A 14,172-nucleotide genomic window follows, 5' to 3' on the forward strand; every position below is an offset into this window, starting at 1 on the left:
TATTTGCCTTAATGTCTCCCCTCAAGGCAGCAGGAGAAAAAGTATCTCTTGGTTTGATTTATTTCAGGTTTTATTCAACTTTTAAAATTAAAAACAATTTTAAATTATTTTAAAAAATTTATTCAATTTTAAAATTTACCCTTTCTATGTTCAAAAATGCAAATAAACTAATGTTAAAAATGATGTTTGAACTCTGATTTTGTAAATGAACATTTTAAGGCCAGACACAATAAACAACACTACAAAGAATTTCCAAGTTAACACCATAATTAGGACGCTATTTTATTGATATCTTCATCAATTATCACCTACAAATTTAAGAAGCATCAGCACCCATCATCTGCCTCAGAATTAATATTATGAAACAATTACACAAATCACAGAATAAGGGAACTATAGACTAAATTATTTTTAGGCACTAAAACAGTTTAATCATAAACATCTCACTTCTCATACTAACCTTTCCATTTCATTGATTTGAGCATATGAACCATGAAACCCCATCAGTTTCAGCTCTGATGTGGTCTTCTCTTGCAGGGTTCACAATAAGTTGAGATAAAATATTTTCCATCATTACATTATGCTGGTCTGTGGATGCTCTTAGTAAAAGGATGACATAACAGCATGTTCATAAAGCAACTACACATGGAGCTTATGTTCCGAAGCTCAATTTCCAGGCCACAACATATGAATCTCTGTTTTCTTTGACTGCCAGCTCAAGGTTCATTAACATTTCTATCTCAATCAAGTTAAAAGAGATTTATAGGTTTGAAATGCAATAGAGCTCTAAAAGTCGATAGGGGGCACGAACTAAATAAATGCATCTCTAAATCTGCTTAGTCATTTTTAGACGAAATACTTCAATAGAGGGCAGGAAAAACAAAGGGAAAAAACTTAAAGTTCAGTGGGTCCTATTACACAGCAACACACTGGGAAGTCACTGGAGAACTTAAGCTTGGAGAAAAAAGCTCCAGACTCAGGAAAGTAAATCCTAAGGGGCAGGAGAGGTAAATACAGTATTTTGCACATTGTATTTACTAAGACATCACAGAATATTAATCACAAAATAATAAGAATTTAATAAAACTGGTCTGTAACTTTAGAAAATAGATTACTATTACAAAATTTTAAGATGGAGCTTTGAAAAGATTTTTTAAGTCAATTTTGAGGTGCTGTAACTAAAATTCAAATGATAGAATATATAACAATATAAATATTTAAACTGATATTTCATTTTAGTTTAAACAGAAAGCATATTTTCTTAACTCCAACGTAAAAAAAAATGAAGGCCATTTTCATTGTCTAAGTATTTTGTGTATCAATTTATCTTTGAAATATCTAATGTTAATAATCTGGTCAAATATAATTCATCAATGTGTTAATTATTCATTAATACTATGAACAGTGTCAATAAATTATAGTTATATTCTCTTACAGTATATGTATGGTATTACAACTTATTACTGGTAACAAAAACCATCTTTAACACACATGTCGTAAAATCTTTAAACAAAAGAAGAAATTGGATATGCAAATTCCATTCAAATATTTTAAGAATTAATTCTGGAGGCCATTCCTCATAAACAAAGGAACAATAGCAAAACTGTTTTTTACAGAGGGGAAATCAGATAACCCCATCAGCAAACAAAATTGTGGAATATGTATAATAATACAAATTAAATACAGTACTCTAAAACCTTGTATTCAATTGGTAACATGACCAGATATCCATAGATTTCTTGAGAAAACCGTGTGCCATATGTTTTGAATGCTGAAGCTTGAAGAATTAGTTTGAAGTTTTCACCTTCTTTTTGCCACTTCCCCATCCACCACTGAGTTGTACAGGATTGTCACGGAATGATATACGTTCTTTCTTAGATGGTCCTGTATTTGCTATCATTGGTGCAAATATTCCCTTAATTGAAAAACCTAGACAGTGATATTAAAAGGACCCATCACTTAACTTGATCAAAGTAGAATCATATTGTAAAGTAAGAAATATATTTGTCAACAACACACATTCTAGAACTATATGATCTTTGAATTTATAAAAAAGCATATTGAATTACCTTTTCGTTTGCAAAATAATCAAAGTTTGGTATAAAGTACATTTTGTTCAAATAAAAGGAAATGATTGAAAAAATTAAATAGATATGTTTTCTTCTATCTACAAATCAAGACTGGTATCTCAAGACTGAGATTATATATCTTCCTACTTTTTAGATATCTAAATTTGTTTATATTTTCATAGTTTAAATTTTTATCACTGTCTTTTCATAAATAAGTATGTTATGATTAGTTTTAGAAATAGTTCTTCTGAATTAGGGACTTCTCCAGAAAAAAGATTTCCTGGCAAAACAGAAAACATATTAGATCTAGAATCTAAAGATATTCACGGGTTCTAGTCTGGCTGCATAAAACCCAGCTTTGTGACTCCGGACAGGTTACCACCTTTCTAAGCCTTAGTTTTATAAACGAGGGAAACAATCCGTGCATTGCAGGGTTATTGTGAAGGGGACTGCTTTTCTGATTATATTGCAATGGTGGTAACACCTATGAGAGTGCTTTGTAAACAGGTGCTATAAAATGGAAGAAATTATTATGGTCAACAATTTAGAACTTATCCAGAAAAAAAGTACCAAAAATTGTTAGAGGCTAAAAATAAATAGTAGTTGAAAGAATGGGATGGTGGATTAGGAATGTTTTACTCAGCAAGATCCCAAGATGCCATATCAAAAATACTATTAAAGAATTATGATCATCTGCTTTAAATCTCCTGAGGATTAAGCAAGCACAGGGCTGGATCTGTGGGGAAAGGGTCTGAAAAGCAGCAGAGTGAGGAATTCCAGAGCTCCTTTAGTACTGGCTTGAGGCAAAGGTTCAAACCACATGACTCTCCATTGTGATGCTATTGTGCTTCAAATAAGTTTAGGAGGGGAAATATCTAATTTTTTACATAAAAAATTAATGCTTCTCCAACTAAAACTTAAAATATTTAAAAAATATGTCTAAATAGAAAGGTTAGGAAACATTAGACCGTTTGTGGAAATTTGACTTAATTTCAAACATGGTGCAGCATGATGGTTAATATTGATTATAAAACCCATTTTATATTTAAAAGCTCTTTTAAAACAGTACTGCTTTTTGGATTTTTATACTAAAACTGTGATTAGGAAAACAAATTCAAAGTAGTTAATGAACCTCTATAAAGGTAGCATATTTTACTTTTAGTCTACAAAAAGAATATTAGTGAAAGGCAGGAAAAAAAGCTATTGATTTAAGAGGGGGTATGCTAGACAGAGAGAGTAATATCTATAGATACAGGCTCAAGTGTGTAATGGAGTTAGAGACAGAACATGGCTCAGGAGTTTAGAGACCTTCACAGCTGGCACTCAAAGGCAGAAAGAGGGGAGAAAACTATGCCAGGTAAAGCTGGCTTCCAAGCGCCGGCCAGAGTTCGCCTGCATGAAGCTACTTCCCTAAATCAGTCAGTAGTCCTTTGCAAAACTGCATGAACTCTCTCAAGCAACAGGAATATTACTAATGCAGAAAAGCAAGAATTTCCATTTTTTTAAAAGAATTTCCTAATGATAAAATAGTGGCCTAAAAAATGTAAGAAAGTATCCTTAAAACTTACCATCTTTCTACTTGCTAGTTACATATTGAAAATACATTTTTCCCCAAATAACAGAACAGAAAATCTTCTCGGTCTATTTTGGAAAACAACAACAGTAACAGCAAACCCTCACCTTGCCCCAGCAGTAAAAATTCTTTAATGAATAAACTCTTTCCTGAATAGCAAGTATGTATTTAGGAGAACACATAATTTGGGGAGAAAGCTGGGGCTGAAGGGGTGGGGGAGCAGAGAGGTCTGAGAACTGAAGAGCTACTGGGACACATTTAGAATTCAGATATATTTAAGACGAACACAGAGATTAATTTTAAAAAGAGTAAGCAGATTTCCATAAATGGCTGACAAATGTTTTCTTCCAACAGAGAAAGCTAAATCAAGTTCCTTGCAAGCACTAATCAAGGTAATATGTACAAGTAAGTATGTATTTTAAAATATAATCCAATAATATAGTTCATTATTGGTTAATACTGTCTATGACAGTATCTTAATGGTATAAAGATGTATTACTTAGTGCCTTTACTCTTAATATAAGCTTTTTATCAAAGTTGACAAATAATATGTAGGGAGGGAGACACTTTCTGTACAAAGTACTGAAATATTTATAATTTCATAGACTTCTAAAATAATTATTTCAAAATGAAATAAATTGAACTGCATTAAAACATGGCTTTTCTTTAGCCCAAAATTCATTCTTAACAGTGTTTCTGTATTTTAAAGGATTTTTCTATTGACTACAAATTTACTGTATGGTACAATTTTTCTCCCTAATATTGTTCTGTTGTCTTTGTTATGTTGAAGCTGTTGATGAATCTTCAAGTCTTTTTGTACTCACCCACAATGTAATCCTATATTTAGAGGGCAGTTTGTAAATTTTTCATTGTTTAGTGTACCCCCTTCAGCAAATAATTTATCACACACATATTGTGTGATATTTTTAAACACCTTTATAATAATTTTAAAGTATATTTTTGGTGCAATGGAAATGCTGTAGGAATTAGTCTTTAAAATTACATACATACTTATGTATACATATAGTTTTTAAAAATACATTTTTGATGTGATTAAAAGCTTGCATTTTATTGTTTTGATACTTGTAAATAAATAATTTGGGCAGTAATCAATATAGCTTATTCTCTCATTGCATTTAGTGAGAGTCTTTTTGTTGTCAAATTCTTGAACCACCAGATACATGGAACATAAATCAGGGAGTAAAACAACACAACTATAAAGGAACCACATATTGGCATTTATCGTAAAGCTATTACTTCATCCTGTAACTACTCTAGAAATGGAAAAAAAGAAAATAAAGAAGCAATTTAATACAGTCGATGTATAATCATTCTAAAATTACTTACCCCCATGAAAATACAATAGCGAGAGAATCTTGCCTCAAAAAATTAGAGCTAGACCTACTGATGGGCTCCTGTAATAAAAAAAATTATGACTAAAGGACCTTGAACAGTTTTTGTCTCTTTCCTGCGACATTATTGTTATAGATTTTATGTTTCTTTAACAACAGTCTGCTGCATAATTTCAGGTGATCATACATATTAACCAATCCTTTTCTTACATATATGCTGAAAGTATGTCTTGATAAGTATGCTCTATCTTCCATTAAGTCACTTCTTTGCCACATAATCTGTGTTCTGCTAAAGATTTGTTCTGGTCCTTTAAAAATTTTTTTTGGTTAAATCCTTGGTTCTTTAACAAATGTCAAGGTCTATATATGCTGTGTTTTGATAAGTAATTTAATATGTAAAATGCTTTGAATGACTCTCCTGGTATGTATAAAAAAAACTTCGTTAAACCGGTCAAAATAGAAATTTCATGATGTATGGTAATACGTCATTGGATTTTCATCGATACACCCAACACTATGTGTCTGGATAGAGAAATCCTTTCAAAGTCCTTCCCATATTGTATTGCTTAACACCAGATACAGCACAAGTAAAGCATGGAGAAAAAAAAATTCAACATTTTAATGAAAGTGACCAGAACAAATTTTTAGCAGCAAAGCGTTTACATCAATTTAAGTGCTATGAATGAGTTACACTGGGTAAGCTTGAGGTTGAGGTAGTTATTACAGTGTTCAAATAACAGTTGCTTTTTAAGGTCATTGCTATGTGCAACCTTGAATTATAATGATCATTTACAGTGAACTTCGGTTAGGTAGTTTAAAATCGAACACTGAGAATGAAAACAAGACAGATAACAGGTTGTCTATATCATATTCAGATTTCCTCAATAAATCATGGTGATTTGCTTGTTTCTGAAATTGTTTTCAAGCTTTTCCAGTGACTAGAAGTTTTCTCTATAGCTTATAAAAATATTAATAAAATTTCTGTTTCTCAATATTTCAATTGGACAATGACATTTACAATTATTCATCTTACCCAATATTTAAGAGACGTATGACTAAGAAAAATCAGTTAGGTTTGGTACATTTGATAGAAAATATCCTCAGTATTTGTTATTGTTGGTAAAAATCATGATGTCTATTATTTCTAAATCAGACACATATAATTTGCCTTGGCTACATATATTTATCTGAAAAACAATTCCTAATGAGCATAAAAGCTAATACATATCAAATAGAGTGAGGAATCTTATTTTGATAGATATTGTAAAGATTTTTACTTTTGTATTTTGCCTATTTCTTCATCTTTTATAATAGCTACACTTCAAATTTGATCTGGAAGTTTTAAGGCCCCCTTATTGTATACAGTTTGCCAGGTTTTACTATCTGTAACACATTATTGTGTTGATTTCTTCTTGAAAATACCTTGTGGCTGTCTCTGCACAAAGATGGCTAAAACGTGGTGCTAAAAATATTGTCTTATTTCTATAAATTCTGTGGTTCTCATACTAATATTGTTCAATATTATTATTTGTTTTTCTAGGGGAATGTTTTTGAGTGATTTATTTTGGTTGTAAAATACAAATAGGTTGTGTGATCTTTTTTCAGAACTAGGCTTGCTTTCTATCATATGGCCCTTAGATTAACTAAAACTCTTCTTTCCATTGTTAACTATTCTATATTACTTTGATTATTGCAATTTTCTAGATTCCCACTATACTATTAGATACTTATTGAGTGTTTAAGTTTCTAAATTGACTAGGAAATAAAAATTGTAACTCATTGAGAAGTTAACAATCTAAAAGCTACCCAGCTATCCATTTTCTTAAGCTACCCAAGCTATCCATTTTCTACTGAACACTGTCACTTCTAAAAATCAGATCATATGTCCCTTTACTCTTATCACCTCAGGTAAGGTCTATTCCCAACTCCTTTAGTCATTTTTTTTATTGTGCTCTTCAGAACTCTATTCAATTTTATTATATTTACAACCAAGTGTCCATAATTGTTTGTAATTAAAGAACAATGGTATAAATGATGCTAATAATTGAGAGTATCTTCTACCCTTAATTGATATGTATATTCCTTTGAAATAACCTAGTTCTTATATAACACTATTTTAATTTCTAATAATCTTGTCTTACCTCTCACTTTCCCATGTTAATTAATTTAGCCAAGGTAAACTTTAGCAAAAACATGCATTTTAAGTAAATCTTCAAATGTGTATCATTAAGCAGTTATCCTTTGGAATTTAAACATTTAAAACACAAATTAGATTTTCGAGATCACTTGGGGTCTTTGAAAGCTTTAATTTAAAATTTTCCTTTTAGGGGCGCCCTGGGTGGCTCAGCCGTTAAGCGTCTGCTTTCGGCTCAGGGCGTGATCCCAAGGTCCTGGGATCAAGCCCTGCATCGAGCCCTGCATCGGGCTCCCTGCTCGGCGGGAAGACTGCTACTCCCTCTCATACTCCCCTTGCTTGTGTTCCCTCTCTCGCTGTCTCTCTCTGTCAAATAAATAAATAAAAATAAAAAATAAAAGAAAATAAAATCTTCCTTTTAGGAGTGCCTGAGTGGCTCAGATGGTTAAGCATCGGACTCTTGATTTTGGCTCGGGTCATGATATCAGGGTTGTGAGTTCGAGGCCCACCTAGGGCTTGGCACTCACTGGGGAGTCTGCTTGGATTCTCTCCCTCCACCCTGTCCCCCCCAGCTCTCTCTCTCTCTAAAATAAATAAATAAATCTTAAAATCGTCCTTTTATTTACATATTCATTCAACATGTATTTATTTAGTGCCTATTTTATAACAGGCACTGTTCTATTCTGGCTTACAGTGGACCTTCCCTGTCAATTTTCTTCCATGTGCCAAGTAATGTTAGTAACTATCACACTGTAGTTGCTTTCCATTTTACTCTATTCTAATAATTCCATCTTTACAGTCCTCATATGGAACTTGTATAAAACAAATACTTATTTCCACATTCCCAGATAGTGAAGACTTGTGGATAGATTTCCCAAAAACTTTTCATGGAAACTTTCATTATCCCTTTTCATGCCTATTAGTTCTTAGCAGGGAGACATTTGGCAACAATAAACATGACTAGCCTGAGGATTTATTATATTATTGCACTTCAGTTTCATTCATTTGACAAATGCATTTCACATTTGACCATACCCATTTATTTACTCACCACATTAGCTAGTGTAAGAAATTGGTTTGAAAGCAATGACAACCCCCCCCAAATTCAGAGTATAGCCGTTTGTTTTAAAAAAGGAAATGAACATGAAGGAAAGGCATAAGAACTAGAATACTACCGTTAGAAACATGATGCTTTAATCTAATATCAATAGAGCATACGTGAATCCTGTCCTCAAAAATATTAAAAATGTCTGTTTTTTTTTTTTAACAAAGAATAAATGTAGTTGCCATATGTACAACTAGTTTTCTCACACAAGTACAGTTGAAATTTGTCATTCTCTGGATAATGTCAGCTGCTGGTGAAACTACTGTTTAGATCTGTAAACACTGTTCTGTGATTACTAATAACTGTTACATTTAACTATGTCTGGAATCATTCTTGTTTCATTAAATTGTCTTAGATCTTGGAAATAGGCAGTATCAAGTTGTTAAAAGACATTAAATCAACAGCTATTTATTATGTGCCTACTTTGTACTAGAATTGTAATACATATGTATTAGATGACTCCACCAAGCATGTCAACATGCTCTTGGTATAATTAATTTTGATTATCTAGTTCTGGTTGTGGGAATATTTTAAGGGTTAAAGTGTTAATGTTAATGTGTTTGTTTGATTAATTGTCAAAGTTCAGGAACAAAATAAAAGACCTAACAAATTCGTATTTTTAAAGCTTCTGCCAAAAAAATTGAGACCAAGAAGAGTCCAAGTTAATGGTTTAAGCAATAATAAAAAGAGCCTTAAAATTTACAACTTTACATTGTTAGAGACCAACTCTTGCTGAACAAAAATTTTAAAAAATTCTACGTGATGTTGCTCTAGCTTTTTTATTGACATTTTACTATAAATCAAACACTTCAGATAAAAAAAAGATGATAAGCAAAGCCAGATTTCATATATAGAACAAAAAAAGTTCAACTTGGTCGTAATTGTTTATAAAGTTTTATCTTTACCTTTTCTTATCTGGACAAAAATATAACATCTATATTGGATGGAAGTTTCAATCATTTAAATGGGAAATAGACAGTCAATTTTTAGTTCTTGTACAATGCGTTTTTGCAACAATCGGCATAGACAATGGTATTGTGGAATTATTTATTAGAAGATTTTGTAGGTGGACATCACTTATGCCATTTATATGGCAGTTAATTAAAAGTGCACATAGTTAACACCTCTTCATTTTGCATTCAACATCCACAAGATTTTTTGCTTGAGCACAGTTATATTACTTTTTACTCTCAGAACTATTATGAGTATTACAAGTTAGGGCTCATATTTTCTCATTGCCCACGTCCTCTTCAAATCTCTGTCATTGTCAGTTCACTCATAACTTGCCTGAAAATGTGACGTTGCGGGGATGTAAGAGTTCACTACATCCCAGCCCCTTGCTCAGTACTTTATTTTCACCAACTCTTCCAATCCTCATTACAATTCCACAAGACACACATCACCCGCATGTTAAAGATGGGGAAACGGAGGTAATGCCGTTAAACTATCTGCCCAAAGGTGATAGTAACTGAGTTGAAACTCAGCTTCAAATGACGAAGATTTATTGTAAAGAAGATAGTATCGTATTCAAGAGAAATAAAGTATGCCTCTGACATAATAGTACCATAAAGAAAATCATTAGGTAGCCAATGTGAGATGCATATCTGTTTTTGCATGCCTTGGAATGGAAAGAACTGTCCACTACCTGGAAATAAGGCCTATGAAATTAAAACTGAATAAAAGGTATTAATGAAAAACAATACAATCTTCAATTTCTGTAAGTGAGGAAATATAAGAGAAAGATATTTCTATACGTGTATCCGCATCTATGCCCATCTATATTTTTATATGATTTCATAAACCCTAATACGATTTTTTAAATTTAAGAATTACCAAAAGTTTTTTTCAGACTTTCTTATTGTTTACGTACACCACTCTCTCTCTGTTTACTCCTCAAGGTCTTTGTAGATGAGTTGTTACCAGAATTTTTGAAGTTGTTCAAAGAATACTCCTGTATTTGAGTTGATTTTGGCTGTATTACATGAACACATATGTTAATAAAGTAATATTAATAAGTAGTGTCTCCTTTGAACTTTGCAAAATTTGATATGGAATACTAGAGACTACATGTTTCTTCCAGATAGTATATGAAGAAAATATATCAGAATGATGTAACTAATGTAGATTTTTTTAAAGGCCAGGTACAAGTAAAACCAATATGCAGTGGGCAATTGAACAAAAACTCAACTTATTCTTTTTATGTATAGTTTCAGTTTATGCTGAAAAATATGCAAATAGGTACATGATTAAATGTAACTTTTACTCATCTTTGACCACTCTGTGGCAGAAAATAAGTTACATGTAAAACATTTCTAGACCTCCAATGAGAAAATCTACTGATTTGACAATTTAAGTTACACAATGTAAGGGATCAGTAGGAGGTAGCAGAACTATCAAAGAGGTCAAAATGCTAATTAGAGAAGATGTGGTATAGACATACAATGGAATATTAGTCAGCCATCAAAAAGAATGAAATCTTGCCATTTGCAATGATGTGGATGGAGCTAGAGAGTATTATGTTAAGTGAAATAAGTTAGTTGGAGAAAGACAAATACCATATGATTTTATTCATATATATGGAATTTAACCTCTACTTTCTAAAACATTTGTTATATTAAGTATAATTATAAGGTACAGAGGCTGACCTGCATTTTTAAAAAGTTTAGAATTTTGATATTTAATTGAATTTGAACTGAACTGAATTTGAAATTATCCCTGTAAGTATAATCATACCTAATATATATTAAGTGCTCAATAAATGCTCACTGAATAAAACCACCACAAATAACTTCCAAGGTACAATTCATTCAAAGTGAATATAAAATCTTATTAATATTAACCTCATCTTCAAAAACAGAACCCTTAAGAAAAAAGAGAGATTGTCTCTCTTTCCTTCTAGTTTTGGCCCATAATATACTAGCGTTCTCTTTAAAACATACTTCTGAAGGGACTATAGCCCTGCATGAGAATAATCAGATTTAAAAGCAAGGTCACCTTTCACAAAGTCTTACAAATTGAAAAACTGAAATTTGTCTTAAAGAGGACAGTTGCCTAACATGTTATTCCTTCATTTTCCCCATCATAACATTTTACATTTGTAACATCATAGATTTTACTAATTACTTTCAGGATAACCTATTCATTAAATTACCTTGTAGCTGTATGTCTATACCTAGTTTCCTCTTTAGTGTCTTCAATATTAAATTTACAAACAACTTCTTTCTAAAAAGTAAATATCTAGCTAAGGATTAAGCTAACGATCATTTCCAAGTACACCCTATGAAATGTTGACTGGGTTCTTACTAGGAAATTTTGTTTGTTTGTCTTTTCTCAAGTTAAAAAAAATATATTAGGACATCAAGATACCCACTACTAAGTATTTATAGTAGAATATCTTTAAGCCAAATTTTTACAATAGGCATGTTGAGTTTCAGGATCACTTCTAGCTTTTTGAAATTCAACTTGATTTTATGAAATAGCTGTCATTTCTCATCGATGATGGGGTTCTTCTGATCTTTACTTGGAAAACATTTGAAAGAAAGGTTTATTTTTTTTCCCATCTCAGTTGACTATAATTAGCTAAAGTAATTAGAGACAATTTGAAAACATTTGAAATCAGAGTCAGAAGTATTATGGTGTGGAGAAAATTTTCAGTTGCAAACATGATTGTCATACTATAAAATATCAGAAATAATAGCTTCCATTGCTTTTTAATTAGGAAATTGTCACATACAAAGTTTTATCATTCTATTTCCAGGATTACGGAATTCTAAAGCTATCAGGACTCTTGGGTCTCCTTTATGTTTGTTTTTTCTTTTTCCATCTTTTTTCACATGAGGGCAAAAATACATATTTATATATTTATCTAATTTTCCATGATATCTTCTAAATGGACAAACCAAACCTGAAATATCTCATCCAAGCTCACAAAAATACAAGTGTAAGAAATGGGATTCAGATTCAATCTGGCCTACCCCAAATTTCTTTCCTTTATTCCAGGCTGCCTTCTACCTACTAGATTTACAAAGGAGTTGTAAAGGACTTAACTGAGGTCACAAGCTGGTGAGGAGCCACGCTAGGATTAGAAATCTGTTTCCCAGTCTCTTAACACATACTCTTACCAATGCCACACTGTCTCTCACTGTGTTTAAAAATGCAACTGGCATATTAATCATTTCTTACCTCTGGACTCCATAATTCCAGTTTAGTGAGAGCTATGCTACACTTTATTAAAATCATTCCTGGGGCACCTGGGTGGCTCCACTGGTTAAGTGTCAGACTCTTGGTTTCTATTCAGGACATGATCTCACGGGTGGTGAGATCAAGAGCCATGTTGGGCTCTGCACTCAGCAGGGAGTCTGCTTGAAGATTCTCTCCCCGTCCCTCCCCCCACAGTCTCTCTCTCTCTCACACACACAAATAAATAAATCTTTAAAAAAAATAGTCATTCCTTAGTTAATTATTTTCCTTAGTTAATGACATAGTTTTATAGGCTGGAAGTAGCCTCTAAAACTTAGAAGAAAGAGAAAAGGAATGATGGAATGACATTCTCTTAACAATTTGAGGTCTTCTTATGCTTTTCCTCAATTCTTCTCAATTGTGAAATTTTTTTTGCAATTCTCCTCACCCAAGCATATCTCCTAGCCTAAGAGGCTGTGTGTAAAATAATACTAGGCCTTAATTTGGGCCAAGCTGTAACTCTTTAAAAGAGAAGAACAGTGAGTTCAATTTACTTTTGTAAAGATGTTTTATATATATATGTGTATATATATATACACATATATATTTCACATAATTATATATATTTATACATATAAATATTTATCTATATTTGTATATATAAATAAATATTTATATATGAAACATATAATTTATATAATTCTTAAAATATACATAATTCATACACATATATAAGTTATTATATTCAGAGAGTAGTAATTTAGTGCATGCATATATGTCAATTATCAATTTACAAGCAACGAATACACCCTTCATTATATGTTTTGTGATAAAAGAATTTCTTTAAGCATTTCTCCTTTAAAGTGAGAAAAATGTTAAGCTTTCTCAATAGAGGGTGCTGAAGGGACACTGTTAGAAGAAGAGGTTTTGCAATTTCTGGCACAGGTGGCCTTGTGGGTTCAGGACCTCTGATGCAGCCTGCCTGAGCCACAGTCCCAGAACAGGATTCGTCTGCACCCCCGCAGCTTCAGCCTAGCAATAATCTGTGTGCTATCCTCTCCATACGAAAAACAGGGAAACCACCTTAAGCCTTATCAGTACCCATTCTCACTGCATGCCTATGCTACCAATTGCTCATTACTTGCTCCCCTCCCTGCACTCCAGATAATTGCCTATTGTTTGCCCAGTAACTCCAGACCAACTCTGGTCTGGCCAAACCAGGGAACCTGTCTGCTCTCTGGTGGCTGAACCACACCTTCTCCAATGAGGTTTGAACCTCTTCCAAGTTTGTCCTTCCTTGGGTGCTCTCCCGCAGCCCTAGGGTACCATGTAGAGTTTCTTTATATTTCATAGCTGATATGGATAATATTTTAGTATAGATAATAATACTTAAACTTTCCTTGTTTAACCTACTGTATGATAGCTGTCTTCTGATTGGACCCAGACTGTTACAGCATATATTTATATAAATTATAAACTCCATGAAGGCCAGAGATATACCGGTGTTGCTCAGCACTCTCTCACCTGTGTGATGCACTGAGCCTTCAAGAGCACCCCATAAATATTTTTGATTGAACAAATGACAGGATTTGCTTTAACTAGGTTGGATCCATGGGCATCTGAATCTCATGATTAGTTGTTTGAAACACTTACCTGGAAGAAAACGCTTACTGTTTGGATAGATTGTATATATCAGGATTCTGGACAGATCATGTGCTCTTAGAAGCTCTGGCAGATACTGTTGAAGGTCTATCAAACAG

The 14,172-nt window shown here is 32.6% G+C and overlaps 1 protein-coding gene across 2 annotated transcripts in view; it reads right to left on the bottom strand.

Moving 5' to 3' along the window:
- Positions 1-1,302: 1,302 nt before the first annotated feature.
- LRRIQ1 (leucine rich repeats and IQ motif containing 1) overlaps positions 1,303-14,172 on the bottom strand; it is a 195,245-nt gene continuing 182,375 nt past the window's right edge. For both annotated transcript variants that reach the window (XM_087868886.1, XM_045779594.2), the window contains one exon: positions 1,303-1,929. In XM_087868886.1, coding sequence (XP_087725012.1) covers positions 1,787-1,929 — 143 coding nt within the window. In that variant the 3' untranslated portion in view covers positions 1,303-1,786. The remainder of the gene's footprint in view (positions 1,930-14,172) is intronic.

This window comes from Ursus americanus, chromosome 17 (assembly GCF_024610735.1).
Source record: "Ursus americanus isolate L20-20 chromosome 17, mUrsAme1.1.p, whole genome shotgun sequence".
NCBI lineage: Eukaryota > Metazoa > Chordata > Mammalia > Carnivora > Ursidae > Ursus > Ursus americanus.